Source organism: Lipophrys pholis (assembly GCF_963383615.2).
Source record: "Lipophrys pholis genome assembly, chromosome: 20".
In the NCBI taxonomy this organism is placed as follows: domain Eukaryota; kingdom Metazoa; phylum Chordata; class Actinopteri; order Blenniiformes; family Blenniidae; genus Lipophrys; species Lipophrys pholis.
This window is the reverse complement of record NC_137648.1, coordinates 12,196,830-12,215,047: the sequence shown is the minus strand read 5'-3', so window position 1 is coordinate 12,215,047 and position 18,218 is coordinate 12,196,830. Positions and strand designations below refer to the sequence as shown.

General features: G+C 42.4%; 1 protein-coding gene across 1 annotated transcript in view; it reads right to left on the bottom strand.

Moving 5' to 3' along the window:
* Positions 1 to 1,844: 1,844 nt before the first annotated feature.
* Positions 1,845 to 18,218, bottom strand: part of ube3c (ubiquitin protein ligase E3C) — a 32,057-nt gene continuing 15,683 nt past the window's right edge. The window contains exons 16-24 of the mRNA XM_080489476.1: positions 17,003 to 17,090; positions 15,362 to 15,459; positions 13,675 to 13,807; positions 11,250 to 11,497; positions 8,023 to 8,235; positions 5,927 to 6,115; positions 5,773 to 5,839; positions 5,234 to 5,364; positions 1,845 to 2,954 (exon numbers count right to left, since the gene is read on the bottom strand). Of these exons, the coding sequence (XP_080345602.1) occupies positions 2,784 to 2,954; positions 5,234 to 5,364; positions 5,773 to 5,839; positions 5,927 to 6,115; positions 8,023 to 8,235; positions 11,250 to 11,497; positions 13,675 to 13,807; positions 15,362 to 15,459; positions 17,003 to 17,090 (1,338 nt within the window). The 3' untranslated portion in view covers positions 1,845 to 2,783. The remainder of the gene's footprint in view (positions 2,955 to 5,233; positions 5,365 to 5,772; positions 5,840 to 5,926; positions 6,116 to 8,022; positions 8,236 to 11,249; positions 11,498 to 13,674; positions 13,808 to 15,361; positions 15,460 to 17,002; positions 17,091 to 18,218) is intronic.

Below are 18,218 nucleotides of genomic sequence, written 5' to 3'. Positions count from 1 at the left end.
AATCCAGGGATGATTTTGAATCTCAAAGTTATGATTCATTTGTTTTCAAAGTTGCATTTGAAAAGAGATTCAAGACGTTCCATGGGATTTCAGGCAAAGTTGTACTTAGGCTCACCCTATTATGACACGCGGCAAAAAAGAAAACAACTTCCTTATTCTCAGGAAGTAACTCTGATATTCAAGCTGCACAAACCCTTACGGCTGAACTCATCATAACCCTCGGAGGCAGACTGAAGGCGTGCAGGTTATTGCAGTTTTGAACCAAACTGAGACTGAAATTACAGAGAGGCATTGATTTTAAATGGAAACGGAAGGTCAGTTTTGCAGTTAAAGCTGCTCGGAGCTCTTGCCAGCCAAGGAAGCCCCAATGAAAATGACAGATAGCCATTAATTATCCTGGACATTATGGGCTGTCAGCATGTAATTAGCCTCATTGGGCAGGAGGAATTACAGCAAAAGATATCATGCACAGGTCAGTATATATCACACAGCCTCTAAACACATTCACACAGACTTTTATCTGATTGTTATGGCCCCAGACTGTATTTTATTTGATAAGCTGTCAGAGGACTGCCGCAGGAGTGGAGATGACACGAATGGAAACTTTCAAGCAGAATAAACGTGGCCTGAACCTGTAAAGAAGCAGGTTTTCATTTCAAGAGGCGGAGGGTGGAAAATCCCTCTTCATGTCTCGACAGGTAGAAGGAGCCGTGGAGGCAGCTCAGTGTCACGCTGGCCTGAAGAGCTTCGACACTGCAGGATTCCATTCAAAAAGAAGATTCAAACCAGGTTAGGGTCACGTCTTTTCACTAAAACAGAATCTGGAGTGGAAAACTTCAGGGTCTGACTACACCAAAAACGTCTCAAGGTATATTTAGGACTTCAGAAATGCCATGCAGTAACACAGTCTGGCCACCAGATGGCTCTATAGTATATCAATATGGGAGCTGAGTCTATCTTTTATAAGGTTATAGAGTTGCATGAGAAGAGGCCACACGTTGGTTGAGTGGTGAGCACTCTCACTTCACAAACACCCGTTTGATTCCAGGCTTTGCTGCATTTATGCATTGAGTTTGCATGTTCCTTCAGTTTACTGCCATAGTCCACAAAGTTGCTATAAGGTTAAGCTGCGACTCGAAATGCCTATAAACCAATGAACTAGACAGAAATAACATGCAAACCCAACACAAACACCCACCGAAGCCCATAATCGAACTCATTTTACTGCAGGCAGTCACTTGTCTTTGGATGTTTTCCTGCAACATAAACAGGAACGCTTCAGTTGGACCTTAAAAATCCTACGAGCAAGCGAAAGTGCATTACGCAGTGAAGATGATTCATAACAACCTGCATTAACTTTGTCAGTTATAATCCATCACAAGGTAATAGTCCTAAATAAATCTCGTCGTAATTGAGATGAATCCCTCATTTCAATGACAAGTCTGGTTTTTAAGACCCAATTACCACTTTTGAGTTCTCTGGCCTGGCGGCTGCGTGCGGTTCGGGCTCCGAGACGAGCCGAGGGGGCAGCGAGTTGGCCGATTCCGCCGGGGAGGAGAGGATGGAGCGATGGACTCGGTCCAAAGAGGGATGGATCTCTTTTCCTGGGCTGCACTGCATCAGAGGGCAGGTAGATTTATGACAAACGCACACAATCTTAATTTGTGCTCAACCCGATAATGCATCTCAAGGCCAGAATAGTTCTGCTTAGTGTTTCTTAACTGGATGTTTCTTTAATTATATGTCAGAGGCCATAAAACTAAGGAGGAGATTTTCCCACAAAGCACCGTTTTATGTCCCGGCCATTACTGTAAATTACAAGCAACAAGAAAACTGGAAGACTTGTGGAAGGAAAATGCAAAAAGAAAAAGTCTGTTTATTCGTTCCCATACACTCGTCTTGTTTTTTCCTTTTCCTCACCCTGTTGGTACATTGACCCTCTGTACCTCTTAACAAAACAAAGCAAAGGATCAACTTTGAACCGCCGACCAGGGAGATTGTTCACCTTCCAGGGGCTTGTGTGAAAACATGAAGCCTCCATTCATCACGCAACAGGAAAGAAAAACAAACCTGTACAAATACTAAATAAATGGAAAATACAAGAGCAGTTGTAAACATATACATATTCACAAAACCATAACCATAGAATCCTTTCTGAGTCTCTAATCCAACATTACAAGTCATTTACACACTTCAGATGGCATGTGCACACTTACGGGATGGATATCGAATGTGACGCTTATCATTAGTAATAATAATAGTTTTAGAAATCTCAAAAACTGGAGTTTTGATGACTTCTTGGAGAAATTACATTACAGCTGTACACAAAAGCTCCTCAGCCTCTCGTCCTACAGTCTGTCCCCCCTGCTGTTATATTGCCTTTTATTAAATGCTACAATCTTTGGTGAGAAACAACCGTCCATTGATGTTGGATTAAACAAGAAAGCAGCTGCTGCTCCTGCATTCGCCCCGGCGCACAACAATCTCTCCTGTGCCGCTGCTCTTCTGAAGTATACTGATAAGAGATTAAATTACTTAAAAGCCACATGAATATAAAAAGAAATGTCTTCCTACTGTCATTCCATTCTATTTCTTCAGTCTACGGGCGAGCGTCTCCTCACCCTCGGCTTGGCACTTACACACAGACACAGAGAAACACACCATACTTCAGGCAGGCCAGTGCATCGTTCGCTTTCTGCGTCTTGAGTCTTTTCCTCCGAGGACTCCTCTGTGGCCTCCGGTCTGCCGACCGCGGAGGCAGAGAAACCGTCGCCCGGCTCGCCTCAGCTCAGCTCGAACCCGGCGGACGACTCGACGGCGTACAGCAGCTTGTTCCTCATCAGGTGCTGGTCGCAGAACTCGGGGAGCTTCAGGAGGTTCATGCAGGTGCTGGCGGTGGGGAGGCGCTCCAGGTCGTTCCCGCCGTTGTGGATGCAGAAGGCCGGGTAAAGTTCCTGATGGCGCGACATGCGGAGAAAAGCAGAAGTAGACACACTGGTTCTTGCTCAGCCTGGATCAGCACCGACACCCAACACAACCCCGAACTGGGTTTTAAACATCATTTATTTACAGGGTAGTAGGAAGAAAAAAATGATTTGCAGGTGAAAAAAACAATACTCCTAATGCACGGCAAGAAAAAAGTTGAATACATTTAAAAAAAAAAATTAAATCCAAACTGGAAACGTCCGTCTCCTCAGGTCCATCCCTCATCATTTGCCCGTGGATGCGGATACACTCACATTAAATCACATAATTCTGACAATATAGGGTTGCTCACTGCATCTGAACATCTGATTTTACACCGAATGTCCCTGTTCAATAGTAATACATATTCTAAATACCACACGAGCATCCCGCAGGGATCGGTGTCCATGTCCCCGACACTCTGTGAGACGTCAGTGTGAAGAGCTGCAGGCTGCACTGACTCTTCAAAGTCCCAATACTGATGATAACTGCACTGTGTTTATGAGCTAAAGCCTGTTCTGAAGCATCGCTTCACAACTTCATTAAACTCCCTGCAATGCATTTTGTAAAAGCCGGCACGTGCACTGGCTATTTAGACTTTTCTTTTTAAGTCCCTGATTGAAAGAAAAATGAAAAATCTCGACATTGAGTTTCAGCTTTTTTCTTGAAGTGCATGAGGACTTTTCTCTTTTTTTTTTTTAATCATCTGGAATTATTACGTTTTTTCTTCGGTGGCCTTAATACTCTTCCGCGGGTAATATATAAGCTGGTAGTTAAAGGGCAAATTTGTTAAAAAAAATGTTTAATATCTTCAGGTGAAAAAAGGAAAAAGAGATGCGGCTCAACACGTGTCAGTAATCATCACAATTCACAAACTAATTCCGATTAAGCAATAAATGTCACATTCCCGCCGGGGATAAATGTTAAAAGAGAGACATTAAAGCGCTAAGCTGATACAGTGGGAGTATAAATTGAGGAAAGGTGCTCCGAGCCTGAGAGGTCGTGAGTGGAGGGAGAAGCCCGAGGTTTGACCCTCTGGAGGAATGCTCCTTTCATGTTGTCTATCTGGCATTTTTTCCAATCAGGCGTCCCGCCCGATGAGGCCACCTCATCTGCAGACGGTGACACCGCTTCCCTCCACCACGCCCCCATTTCACCCTCCTATTTAAAGTTGGGCTTCGGCGGCCATACTTGCCCGATTAAATGGCTCTTCGGGGGCTCTGCCATAATGACTCCATTTTTCTGACAATTACCGTATTAAACTATCATTGCTTATTGAGAAAGTGTCATTACCACTGCTATCATTTAGGGGGGTAGAAAAAAAAAAAGAGCGCTTCCATCATCTTTTTTAAATGGCTTCTCCTGACAGAGCAATTCCTCCTCTAATGAATCCCGGGCCGTTTTCACGACAGCTAATTAAGGCTGAGCTGGCTCGAGCTGGGGGCTGGGTCAGGGGCCGCTCCCCCACAAATTAACGCCCTTTCCAGCCCGGAGAGGACACGGGGTGGGAGGGGCCGAGTTCTCACGCGCTGGCCAAAGTCAGATTTATTATGCGGGGAGGGAAGGGAACCTCCAAATCCTGGTTCAGGGAACAGAGAAACAATTAAGGAAGAGCATTGTTCCTACGCTATTTTTGCAGAGCTGCAATAAAGTTTTCCTAACTAATGGCTGTAATACGGAGTACTAAAACCAATCATATCATGATTACAGCTTCTGGTTAGACCAAGTATGACATTAAAACTCTTTAATGGCCCCGAACAACACTTTCTGCTATTTCTCCTATCTCAAACTACTTAAGTGTCCCACAAATCAAGTGAGGGAGAGAGTGAAATGGCTTCCAATTAGGAAATCATTTCAGAAATAGGAGGTTAGCTGTAATGATTCAGCGGTGCTAAAACGATCTTCAGAACTAGACAGTTTCGTCCTCGGCCATCTGTCTTAGAGGAAATTGCCGTTTTCAGTGGTGTCACACAAAAGGAAAAAGTTGAAAAGTTCAAGCTGCTTCTAAGTTCTGAATGGAGATATTTGTCCAGCCGAGCCCACAACCCGCAGAGCCGCCGACACAGGAAGGTCAGCGACTATAAAGCCGGAGATAAGACCTGGGCTGTCTCGCTCTTATCGCAGCCTAATTTAAAAATGATCATTTCGAGGGCCGTTATCATCCTTAGTATTTTCATTACAGGCTCATTAAGCGTGAACACTCCTCCTGTTGAGCTCAAAGAGGCGTCTGATAACATTAGGGTGAAGACTTGGGGGGGGGGCTGCTCACCTTGAAGCCCAGGAGCGGCGGTCTGGAGCAGCTGGTGACAAACTTCAGCAGCTTGCGCTTTTCTTCGTCTGTGAACCCTTCGACCACCTCCCAGAAGATCTGGATGACGGGGTGAGTGGCCGAGTACCCGCCTGGAGGAGACCACAAAGGAGGAAAGATTGATCCTCTATTTTTAGTCTCCTCACACTCAGAATATAGTGTGTAAAAAAATTTTTTTTTAAATGGGAATATTAAAATTAAATCTTTCAATTGTATAAAATGTCATTTCACCAGATTTTAAGAAATATAAACAGAATTTCCCAAATGTAACATTTCCATGACAATTTTTCAAACGTTTTAAATCACATCAATCCCATAAAATTCCTAATATATTATGAAATTCCCAAAATTAAACCATAATGACCCATAACAATCACTTAACAATGACAAAAATACCAAACATACCAAACACTTCGATGGCTCCACTCTCTTTTATTTTAAATATAATATCATAGAGATCACTGTCTATAACCCAAAACAGCCACAATATGAACTCTTACCAGAGTAGTTTGTAAAGTTTTTTAGGTCATCAAGGCAAATTGGCACATGAGCTCCAGATATCAGCACCTGTCAGGAAGTAGAGTCAGACCAGTTAGTTTAGTTCTCTGTGAGTTACTTTCATGTTACAGGTTTTTAAGTTAAATGTCATGATACCTGGATCTCCTGCTGGTCAAACATACGCAGCCACTCGAGGTTAACCACATTAGCCAGGCCCTGTCTGAAGGCCAGACAGTGAGGTCTGATATGCTTGTTCAGCCTGTAGTCGGCCACCAGATGGATGTAGGCGATCCGGTTGGCCGTGGTCACGGGAATATCTTTGCCTCCCAGCTTCAGCTCGACCACCTGAATCGAAGAGGCACAACACATTTACACGGCTCCCGTTTTCATTCTAGATTACTTTCTGTCCACTTTGTCCTGCATATTACTGATGAATTGAATGTTTTCGGACAGTGCTCATATTGAAGGTAAAGTTCCCCGCGAGCTCGGCGCTTAAGTGCATTTCACTGTTTCTAAATATAGCGTGCTCACTGAACATTTTGCTCCAACACAATTTGGCCCGAGGTTCTCTGTTCATTAACTTTAGAGCAGTTAGTGCTTGATAAGATGTGCCCATCTGTGTTCATAAAGCTGGAGTGTGATGACATCATTTCATGACGTTCATCTTATTTCTGTATCACGAGGGCTAGAATGGCTAAAATGCTTAAATGTGTCAGAATTTTGTTCGCACGGTGGTGTAGTGGAGCAGTCTGCATGTTATCCCCATGCCTGGCATGCGGTTGCTGTTGAATGGTAAGTTAGTGAATTTCCTGTATGTGCGAAAGTGAACGTGCATGAATATCTGTATCTGTGTTTGCTCTAATGGGATTAAAAACCATGAAGCAGGTTAGAGTTAATAATGCTTCCAAAAATTAAAAGAAAAATTTTTTTTTGGAAGGCACCAGTATTTACATGCATTGCATAAACTAAAAAGTTTGTTAGAGGGGCTTAAAACTGCTGAAAACACTACTTTAAAAAAAATCTATATATATAAATATACATATATATATGTTGAATAAGTGGACTTTGTGGTGGTTTGAGTTTTCACATCTCAGCAAGAATAAGTCCAGTTTTAGTTCCTGCATGGAGTTTGTGCTTGTGTGTGTTTTCTCTAGATACTCTGGTTTCCTCCCACTGTCCAAAAACATGCGTCAGAGGTTAATTAGTGACTCCTAACTGCCCAATTATTTAGACACTGGATTGAAGTTTGCTGTCTGCAAATGACTTTCTGTGTGTGTGTGTGTGTGTGTGTGTGTGTGTTGGGGGGGGGGGGGGGGGGGGGATTATCTAAAAAATGTCATCAGCACCAAGAAAAAGGTAGATTTGGTGATAAACACTTACAGGAGTTTTGTTTAGCAATAAAACCATTATCAGACACTCTGTGACGCATGCTGAACAAAAACTGATGGATAAGCTTCACAAAGGTATTCCGTGCTGCAATACCGAGTCAGATTGTGCTATAATGCAAGGCCTCTCTCTTCCTTTGTCCAGCTCATGAATGCTGAGTGGCCTCACAGACAGGTAATCATTTTCCCTCTCACTGCGGATTCTGATTATGTGCTAATGTAAGAGAATTACTGCAGTTATCTTGCTTGCTTTGACTATCTCCTGAGGGCAACTGCAGGGCAAACTGCTCCCGGGTGTGTGCCTAATCTTCCACAAATTGTTTTCCCTATCGTGTTTGCGATGGCCTATTTGTGACCAGGAGGGCTACATTGTAACTCAGCCATTTCAGGTGTTGTTTGAGAAGAGCTAATAAGACGCGTTAAGGCCCTGAGCAAACAGGCGCTCCGTGTGGAGTGCAGGTCTGGGCCCAGGTGCCTCAGAGTGGTGATGTTGATGGCTTGTCTCCGCAGCCTTGAGCTTTAGAGGTTGCTGGGGTGGGAGGGGTGGGGGTGGGGGGTGCTTAAGAGCAGCTCACTGCTTCTGTCAGGCGTGTTCTGAGCTCATTTCTGAGGGAAAGGCAGGTGGAAGGGTCAACAGAGATTCTGTGTTCCCTGCACCACTGCCAGGCTCAGGGCGACAGCGGCAACGTGCTTTATCTCTCTCAGGGCTGAAAAGTGGTACATCATGAGGGAAATGAATTATTAACGCCACAGGGGGAAACCAAACAAGGGGCAGGGAAGACGGCCAAACACACGACAGAAAGAGAAATGGAAAATAAGCGAATCGTTCATCCAACTCGAAACCGCGCTGTCCCCGGCCCCAGTCACCTGAGCCTCTCCCAGATCGTTGTTCACCACGGTGAAGTTGAGGCCCAGCTCCTCCACGTCGCCCTCGTAGCTCTTGAGGAAGAGGAGGTTGCGATACATCTCGGGGTCCAGCGAGGCCAGGTGGTGGATGTCCACGTCTGCACTGGTTCCCAGAAGTTTGGACAGGAAAAAACTGGCAAAAGGCAACTCCACCAGCATGTTCTCATACAGAGCCTGCGGGTAAAAAATGTGGACATCAGCAAGAGGAGAAGTGCAGATATTACAGTTCATTCTAACCAAGACATTAATTCACCACTACGCGAGCAGTTCACAACGCAAGACTTGTCAAGAGAAATCTCAACCACTCTATCTCACCCTGAAACACCACAGAGACGTTAGTGTGAATTGTGTGATCGCCAGTTCACCATTCTTTTTATTCCTTGGGTCACTTCTGAAAGACGATGACTTCTGCAGACAGAGCTCAGCAAACAAAAATTCCAGATTTCGAGAGTCAGTCTTCTTGCCTCACAGTTAGGTCCTGATCAGACTTACTCAAATCCTTATGCTTACATACTTTTCAGCTTTAAAAACATCCACTTTGGGGACAAGTTTCACAGTGTATCTCTCTCACCTAAAGAACACCATTATAATGAGTAACCAGAGCAATTCACTTCACCTGCATGCATGTGGTCATAATGTTATGGCTGCTCGATGTATGTGTGTACAGCATTTATTTCAATAGTTGCTCTGGTGTTTGGCTGATTTAATGTTTTATCTTTTGAAACTGATTTTGACAACTATTGAAAAATAAAATCCTTTTGCAGACTAGTTGAACTATGTTGTATTTCAGAAACACTGAGAAGTGAGAAGTGAATGAATCACGACCTGCAATCGAAATGAAGCACAAAATCCAACCCACGCTTAGAAAATAGTTTTAACAGAGTAAATTCACAGGTTGGTGTCTGAAGGAATCAGACTGAACGAGGATGAATCCGATCATATCTGAGTGACTGAGGCTAACAAACACAATCCATCTCAAACACGGTCTTCTTCCCTTTCCCCGGACTCAAACTTTATAAATGCCAAGTCTCACCTTGACCTTAAATGCCATTAAGAACCACAGCCGGGCAGGTGACTCATAAAGCCCAAAGCTAATGTACTGGAATAGTCCGAAAAAGAGCCCATTGGAGACATTAAAATATACAGGTCCTTATAAATGATAGCGCTAAAAACCCTGACCACATCAGCTAAATGGATTATAAATCTCGAGGATTTCCATAATGCATGCATCTTAAACACACACGCCTGCATAAATCACAGCTATTTTCTAAACACAGGTTAATTGCACAACTTCAAACATTGTCTATTTTTTATGCAAAATAATCCACTTAGTATTTCTCTGGTGGCCGCGGCTCGTTTCAGACCATATGCGCCGCGTGGCCCCTTGAAACCTATCAATAACACTTGTGCCGGGAAGAGGCAGCAATAAGTATATGGAAAAAACCTGTAGCCTTATTTTTTCTACGCCACTTACTTTATTTATGAGTGTTTATTGCCAGAAATTGTGCCAAAATGACTTGGGCCGGGAAGAATTAATTATTATGGCCCAGGCCTTTTAATATAAGTGAGTGCAGTGGCAACGCAATTAAAGCAGATCGCGGCACCATCAGGTGGAATAAATGCCAACGACATTGCAGGTGCATTCTGTTAGCTGCCAAATAAATTCCTTAATTTACAGCATTAAGAATCAATAAAATTATAATGCCTTTCAAACGCATCTCTATCAATCAGCTCCGACGCCTCGAAGAGGCGCTATCAGTCGCCGCAGATTAGCGAGAACAGATTGCACAGAAGTTTTCACAAATGAAGGAGCGTTAATGCTCTCGCCGTCCTCATAGTTTACAGCAGTGAAAAGGCCACCGCTGATGAGGCTGAAGGTTCTGCGCTAATGAGAGACAAATGAAGCACAAAGAGAATCTCCGGCAGGTCGTATCACATAATGAGGGACTCCAGATTAAATTAACTTTTTTAATCTTTGGGCTGAAGCGGCGGAACCGCAAAAGCAAAGTAACCTGTTTTCATGTTTCCCCATTTGGGGCTTAAATCTTTGGACTTGTCAGCTGGGTGGACAAGTGAGGAAGAGGGATGATGACCGGCCTCTATTCTGATGTTCAATCCCATTTCAGTGAGTACCCTAGACAAGCCACTCCTGCCTGTAATACATCACCTCCACAACAATGGCACGCCTCGGACATTAATTAACAATATTAATCTCCTGTGTCCTTTGAGCTGCAACGTGCACTGTGCACACTGCAGGGGTGGTGATGCAATCCCAATCCATATAAACGGTTGCCTTTTATCCCGGCAATAACGGCACTAAACAAATATCAATACGCCTCTCAAATGGACACTCAAACGTCCATTTTTATGGAGAAGAGGAACTTAAGGAAGGGTTAATTGAAAGTCAAATTCAAATTAATTTCCCCCGGCCTAATTGCCTGAACCATTAGTTATGGAGAGCACAATATCGTAGACGTCGGGGCGGAGAGCTCGTGGCTGATGATTGATCATTTCTCACTTGCACAGAATGCAAAAAAGAAAAAAGAAGAAGAGGAGAAGGAGGCGTTTCAGTGCACCGATAAGTGAACCGGACCATCTCGGGCCGAGCAAGAGAGAAGAGACCTGGATGTTCCTGACTGTAAAGCAGATCAAAATGCTATTACCACATGCTTTGAACGCTTATTTATGTCCTGTCTCTGTGGGCCTGCTGATTTAATGCCAGCCAAATGCAATCACTACACAAACAAGAGGTAGGAATCATCGGCTAATGGAAGCTCTAATTGAGAGGCGACCGCTTGTCATGAGGTAATTCTTCTCCGGGTTAAGATGATAGCGCCCCCCCCCCCCCCCCCCGAAGAAGGCCTCTTGATAAACAATCACTACCACATGCATTAGGGATGATTTAGAAACATTAGCTTCTAATAAATAGTGCCACCGGAGGAAAGAAGGGGGCAGAAAAACAATACCGTCAACAGATTGAGAGCAGCGCTAATGAACCAAACTCCAGCTTGAGCGAGAGCCAAGTTTGAGTTGAAACTCCGACTGTAAAGTTTTTCGAAGAAACTAATGACAGCAGTTACTCTGTCGGCTTTGGGAGGGAAAAAAAAAAAAAAGGTGAAGACGCTAAAATAGGCACAAAAAAAAAAAAAAAACCTAAAAACTAAAACTCCGTTCTTGTGCACGCTCACCTTTCCGAGGATCCTGCCCAGGAAGTAGTAATGTCTTGTGAAGGACTCGCCCACCAGCATCTCAGCAGCGGGGTTCGGGTACAGCAGGCCCTCGTTGGTGGTTTTGAAGAAGCCTTGATTGGGGTTGAAGCCCGACTTGAGGAGCTCGTTGAGGAACTCTCGAAAGATGCCGCCGCCGTCGATGCCGGCCTCGTCCAGCCCGTGAGCGTTCAGCAGGTGAACTCGAATCCTTTTCTTCAGGTCTGGTTCTGATGGAAGGAAAGCGTGAACTGTTTTCAATACATCCAAAAATGAGCTCGTTATCAATAAACTGAATTTTATTTTCACTCCATAAATGTCACTAATGGCCTCTTTGAGAGCGTTTTTTTTATTCTTTACTCCGCATCCATTTCATCATCATTTCTAGAAAGGAAATTAATTGAGGTCGGCAGCATCTTCCATCGAAAAGCCGATGGTTACGTTCTCAGTTTATAATGGCAATAAACCTATTTTGTTCCTGAAAGGGACGGGACTGCACATAAACTGACATCAATATTACATTTTAACAACAAAGCAGCTGCTTTTGACTCATTAAAGCTTTTCACTTTAATGGCGGCAGACCCGGATAAGACGGGTCTATTTATGACAAGCGTGTTTATAGTGTCTTAAATTGAAAGGGAACAAAGAAGCATGTTAACACTGTGATATACTAATTCTTAAACAGTGACCACATCTGGTTTCTGTAAGTTCCACACTAACAAAAACACTAAATTGGCGATCAAAGCGTTCAAGATTAAATAGTGTTGTTTATAAAATCATGAGAAAATTATCACTTCACACTACTGCAAGCACATTAGTTTGTCACACACACACACACAAAATACATTAATTAAGTCATGACTGGCTTACTTAGTTCTAATATTGTGGAGTACTGGTACAACATGAAAGTAACCTTTTACAGAACTCTATCAGGATCTTCATCCCAGCAGTACGTTGGAAAAACATGTATTTTAAACAAGTTCCCTATAAAGGGTTAAATAACCAAGATTCCATGTAGCATCAAATTATAATTTAACTTTCATTTCTCTTCCAGGTTTGAATCAGAAGGAACTCCAATCACTTTATTTGGAGACAAAAAGTCCCAATAAATCAGGGGTTTAATGTTATTTCTTGAAACCACGCTGCCTAAATATGATGATCTTTTTTTTTATGATAAGACGTAAAATGCAAATGACTTTTCTCTTTTTCAATTTTAAAAACATGTTCAGTTCAACTGGAAAAGTGTGTGGCATGAGCTTAAGACACCACTTTTTTGCAGCGGGCGGCAGTAGATGAGTCACTGCTCCTCAGGTAGTTTGAACAGTGGGTCAAACTACATTTTTCCAGTAATTTTTTACTTTGATCAGAATCTGGTGGTTTTTTTTTAGACTGAAGGCAGGAAAAGTAGGAATATGACTCAATGCAGTCTCTTGTGGTACAAAGTGGGATTACAGGACTTCACTGGTTAGCGTGTGTGTAACTTTGGTAACTGTATCTTCTACAAGTGAGGAATGTCTGTAGACATACTGGAGGCTCCTGTAAATCTGATCTGCCTTCACCTTGTCCATATCTTAAAGTTTCTAATCTGGGTTTCATTACCGAGTCCTTCTAAAGACTTTACTATTTTTGCACTCTCTCTACATCACGCCGTAATTCCTGCAAATCCAGATTTAGTTATTTCTTGCCAACAGAAACACAGTGCGTTATTTTTGAAAGGTTTGCATTAAATAAAACACAACCTTAAAGGTCACCTATAATGCCCTGGTGCTCTCTAAACCTCTCCTCTTTTTCCATAAATGTGAAAATACAATACCAACAAATTAACATGTAGGGTATTGTGATGTTTACCCCTAAACAGATTTTGCAAGGAAGCACTTCCTTGACCTGCAGAATATTCAGATCATCTTTCAGAATAATTAATGTACAGTGATAAATCAAGGCAGCTATAACTTATGGACACATAAATGATATAGATCATGTCTTCAGCCCAGGTCGCCTACTACTCTTTTTAATCAGAGTGCCCCCACTGAAGTACCCTTTCAAATCCAAACACAAAAGAAGTGACTTAAAATAATTGATTCAGCTTTTATGTGATCCATTATAATAATCGGAATCACAATTATGCTTTACTGAAATTCAATATTCTGAAAAGAGCGAGGGCTAACCTTCATCTTTAATGTGAACTGGAACCTTGAACCTGACTAGTAAGATTTTATAGAGCATAACAAGAGTTTCAGTAACAGTGTCAACATTTATCACGCCACATTGCCTGTCCCATTGTGCTCGTCACGTAGAAACAAATGCTGGAAATAACAGCTGGTCCGGCACATTTTCCACATGCCACTTTTCCACATGCAAATAATGCAAACATAAAACAGAGTCTTTGTCTCCGAGTGCCGGGGCTCACCGTTTTCTGGGGAGAGTTTATCGTAGGCGTCCTCATAGATGTAGTTGCGTCTGATGGTGACACTGATGCCATCAGGGAATGGCCCATCCCCCTGCACGTCCCGTTTGTCAGCATAGATTAACCTCTGGAAGATCTACAAGGCAGATGTAAAACATGGTGGCGGGGTCAGTGGCAAATCCTCTCGGTTATAAAATGTTTATTCTGAACTGATAGGTTGCATCTTGGCTGGGTCTCATTTTCGGTGCCAATAGAACAGATTTCCTCCAAACTAACAACAGTGAACAAACAAAAGAAGTTCTACAAAGCAGAATGATAAACACCATAGTATTGGGACTCTTATGTTTAGCACAGCATTCTCCTACAGTATCTCCAGTGAGTGCAGCCGACCGATGGATTTCTCTTAAAAATATTCAAAAAATCTAACTGAAAAAAAAAAAAACCCTGAACAAATGCACTAGTTGCAGATCAGACGTGATCAATGTTCAAGATTCATTTTGGAACATTCTTCTTTACTAAACTATTTCAGTTGCAAACTTCCTGGGACGTCTGCCATGAATCACTTTTTTACTTTCTTTCTTCTTACAGTAATTTTCTTCTGTTGGTGATTTACTTCTGAGCTTTAGGTTGTTGTCCTGTTGCATCACACATCCGCAGCTGAGCTTCATTTTGTGCTCAGACCGTCTTAAGATGCTCCCTCCACCATACCTCACAGCTGGGATGAGGTTTTGATGTGCGGCGCCTTGTTTTTCCTCCATTGTGTTCCTCTCCAAACAACTGAACTTTAGTTTCATCTGTCCAGACACCATGTTGGCTTTAGTGCTGCCCAACATCCCTGGGCTCTTTTGCAAATTTCAAACATGAAGCAATGTTTTCGTCAGTGTCCTCTCATGAACTCCATTGTTGTTTAATGTTGTACTTAATAGTAGATTTGTCAACAGAGAGAACAGTCCGCATGTGAGCGAGACGTCAGTAAGGTTGTTTCACCTCATAGAGCAGTTTGTGCTGTGCTCTTTCAGTCATAACAGGATGAACACTCTTATGGGGAGTAGCAACAGTGCTGAACTGTCTATTTATAGACGATCTGTCTTACTGTGCGCTGATGAACATCAAGGCTTTTAGACGTACTTCTCTAACCCTTTCCAGCTTTGAGAATAGCACACTCAAAAATGAGGAGTGGGTTTTTTTTTGTTGGTTTTTGATAGGTCAGCTTTAAGCAAAGACCAAGAAATCCGTCACACTGATTGGACTCCAGATTGGCTCCTAACTCCGATTAGCCGAGGGGCTCACACATGATTCTACCTAGCACTGTCAATGTGGATGTTTTGTCTCTTGGTGTGGCTTAGATAAAAATAACATGACATTTTATGACCAATATACCCAAAAATCAAGGTCAATCCAAAGAGTTCACATATTTTGCAACTGTATGGTGAGTTAAAAATAATTCATCCTTCAATTGCGAGAATGGGAGATGATTTGTTCAAAGCAAAGGGGCTGAATATTTCAGTTATCAACACTTTATTTTAGGGATTAAAAAAATACATATATATATATATTCTAGAATTCCCTTCACGTTACCACTGTTAGCCACTTGCCTCATGAATTAATGACACTTTCAAAACCAGGAATGCGACACACAGTCGTAAAACACTTTTGTCTAACAGGTGTTTGTTGGATAGTGGCGCTCTACCTTCACTCTCTCCTCAAAGGGAACCACGAAGGGGAGCTCTGTGAGGATGGCTAGATGTCTCTCTTCAGACACAGACAGCTGTGGAGGCTCCAAACCAACTGCAGAAAGAGAAAGAGACAACCATTCAACACTTTGCATTGACAGTAGTCGACAAATTCTGATTAAAACTCTCTTCTACCAAATATTTAAATCATATCAACTATTTTACCTGATTTTCAAAACAATCGCAAAGAAATTCTTCATCCTTATATCGTTTCTTTGAGGCTATCAAACTTGCAGGTTTTTGGAAAATCAGACTTCTGATTATTTTCCAAGTTAATTCTTTTGCTGGAACTCTACTTTCTGACATCAGGTCTTTAACACTCATCTAATTCCTCTCTGCTGAGCAGTGTGATTAAGACTCTATCCACTTTTTACTGGGCAACCATTAAAGACTTTCCATCTTACATCCTTTTAATTACACGCTTTTAATTAACCCAACTGTGAGCTGCCCATCCAGCTGCCAGGCTTCATCCATTAAGCTGATGTTTGTTTTGTATTAAACTCAGGCTTTGCCCCGTTTAGCTCTCACCAAAAAAAAAAAAAAAGAAAAGAAAAAAAAGAAAATGCCATAATAGCTAAACCGCTGCTCACCGTCCTAATCTGCATCTACTCCAGCTCAATTATTCTGCTCAATTAGTCAATCTGATCTGCATTTTCCCATCAGGTTTCCATCTTTGAGTAGAAATATGGCCTCCAAGTGGTCAATACATTGCTCATTCATCAACCGGAGGCCTGTCCATTTAAGGAAATGAGAAAAGGCCAGACAAACACATGGACCAGATGTGGCTGAGTTCATCAGGCACTCTCACGCTAATTGAATTTATCCAATACAGCCCCTGAGCGGCATTAGGTAGATCATACACACATTGTTATCTGCTTGTTTTCACACCATAGTCCACAGGAACCTGGGAAGGCTCAAAGTAAGCCTGATAGAGCCCTGCCTGCATCAATGTTTTATCCTGGGAGTGAGTAATCCAGTCAATGAAGAGAGAACGTGGTTACTTTCTCTTAGTGTTAATGGGGAGGTTAATGACTTTTGTTTTTCTATGGCTTTGTAGTCCTATGGAGAACATAAATATATATTTTCAAGGGGCATTTGTTTCAATCTTTAAAACTATTTTAAAGAGAATATGCTTTCTCAGCTTTTTTCCAACCACCAACAGTTCAAGATTTCCTCTAATTTCTTCCTCTCATCTGTTGCAGACAGAAAACCAGGAGATGACCCCTCTCTTCACTGAGGGAATATCACATCGACGCTCAGCTTCATTGAAAATTAAAAGCAAACACAGAGAAGGTGACATTGGACAGCAATTACAGTGATTTCTTGGGCTATGTATCAAGCTGACAGACGCATTATACGATTCTAAATTTTCATCCACTGCCAAATGCCAATGGGGTGGCTCTGTAGTGTACATTAAATACAGCACTGTGGCCATCCAGCCATTTCTGCTGATGACAGAAACACAATGGGCAGTTCTGAAACATGGATGACTAACTCGCCCATCCTTTTTTTAAAGAGGGTGCTACGAATGTGAAAGTGTACTTGACTGAAGGTTTTAAATGCGTTACAGACATCAGAAGAATAACAGATCACAATACCATCGAGAGTTGATTGGAGCGGCCCGATGCGGCCCATCCTGCGTGCCCTCCACACGTGTCTGGCTGAGGGGACGTACAGCTGGGTGACCTGGAGAGAAAGGATAGGGAACCAGTGAAGACCTGCGCTTCTGTTATAAAGTCTCATCGCATACACACATAGTAACTTGAAATGAAATGCAACCTTATTTCTAATCAATCAGTTTTTAGAATGAATGGTTCATTTTAATTGCTAAAGGCTTTCACATTAATATCGGGATGGAAAATGAACTTGTCAAAATGCTTCCTGATGTTCACAGCTTGATAAAGTTCACTAAATCGGTTTTTGCAAGAACAAAAGTCTTGTCGTGTTTGTTATTACGATTCAACTGATCACAGATTCCAGCACACGGGACGTTCATGACGTGCAACACGCCAGAGATTCAACCAGACCAAAACTTACCAAGGTGGTAGACATATTTAGTGTACATAAATGTCAAGTAGAGAGGATTAAAAGAAGATTTGAAGAAACTGGTGACATTTATGACAGGCCCAGAAGGGACTTTTCTGGTGACTCATCCATTCAGCTGGATCCCAACCAGCACAAATATTGCAGAAGACCTGTTAGAACCCAAGTGGACGGCAACGTCACCTGCCTGAGGTATCGAGAAGTTCAAAATAACAAGGAGGGGAGAAATTCAGCAGCAGGATGGTGCTCCTTCTCATTCTTCAGTCTCCACATTGAAGTTGTCGGAGGTGAAGAAGATGAAGGACGAGGCTCGGAAGATGAAACCAAAAACTCTGCGAGCAAGCCGCGAAAATCTTTTGTCATTCCAGATACTTCATCAAGAGGTTATTCGAGCCATTGCTGACTGGATAGTCTGCCACATTGATAGAGGTCATAGACAATATTATTATTTTCTTCGCACTGCTTCAAATAATTTGTTAGGTGCTCTCGCTGTAATATTTACCGATTTTCTTTCATTACTCTTTGGTCTTTGACTTTTAGGTACAAAAGTACTCATACCTCCTGTTATAGAGCCTAAAGTATATTTACCAGTTTTATAAAAAAGGAAAGAGGAGAGCAGCTACACTGCTGACTGTAATGTGTGCATGTCTCTCCTTTCCACCACTTGATGCTCTCCTCCGCCAAATAAAAAAAAGAAACATAAAAATGACCAACTACTTCCCCATGTGAGCCCTTTATAGATCTTTTTTTATTAAAAATGCATTCATCTTG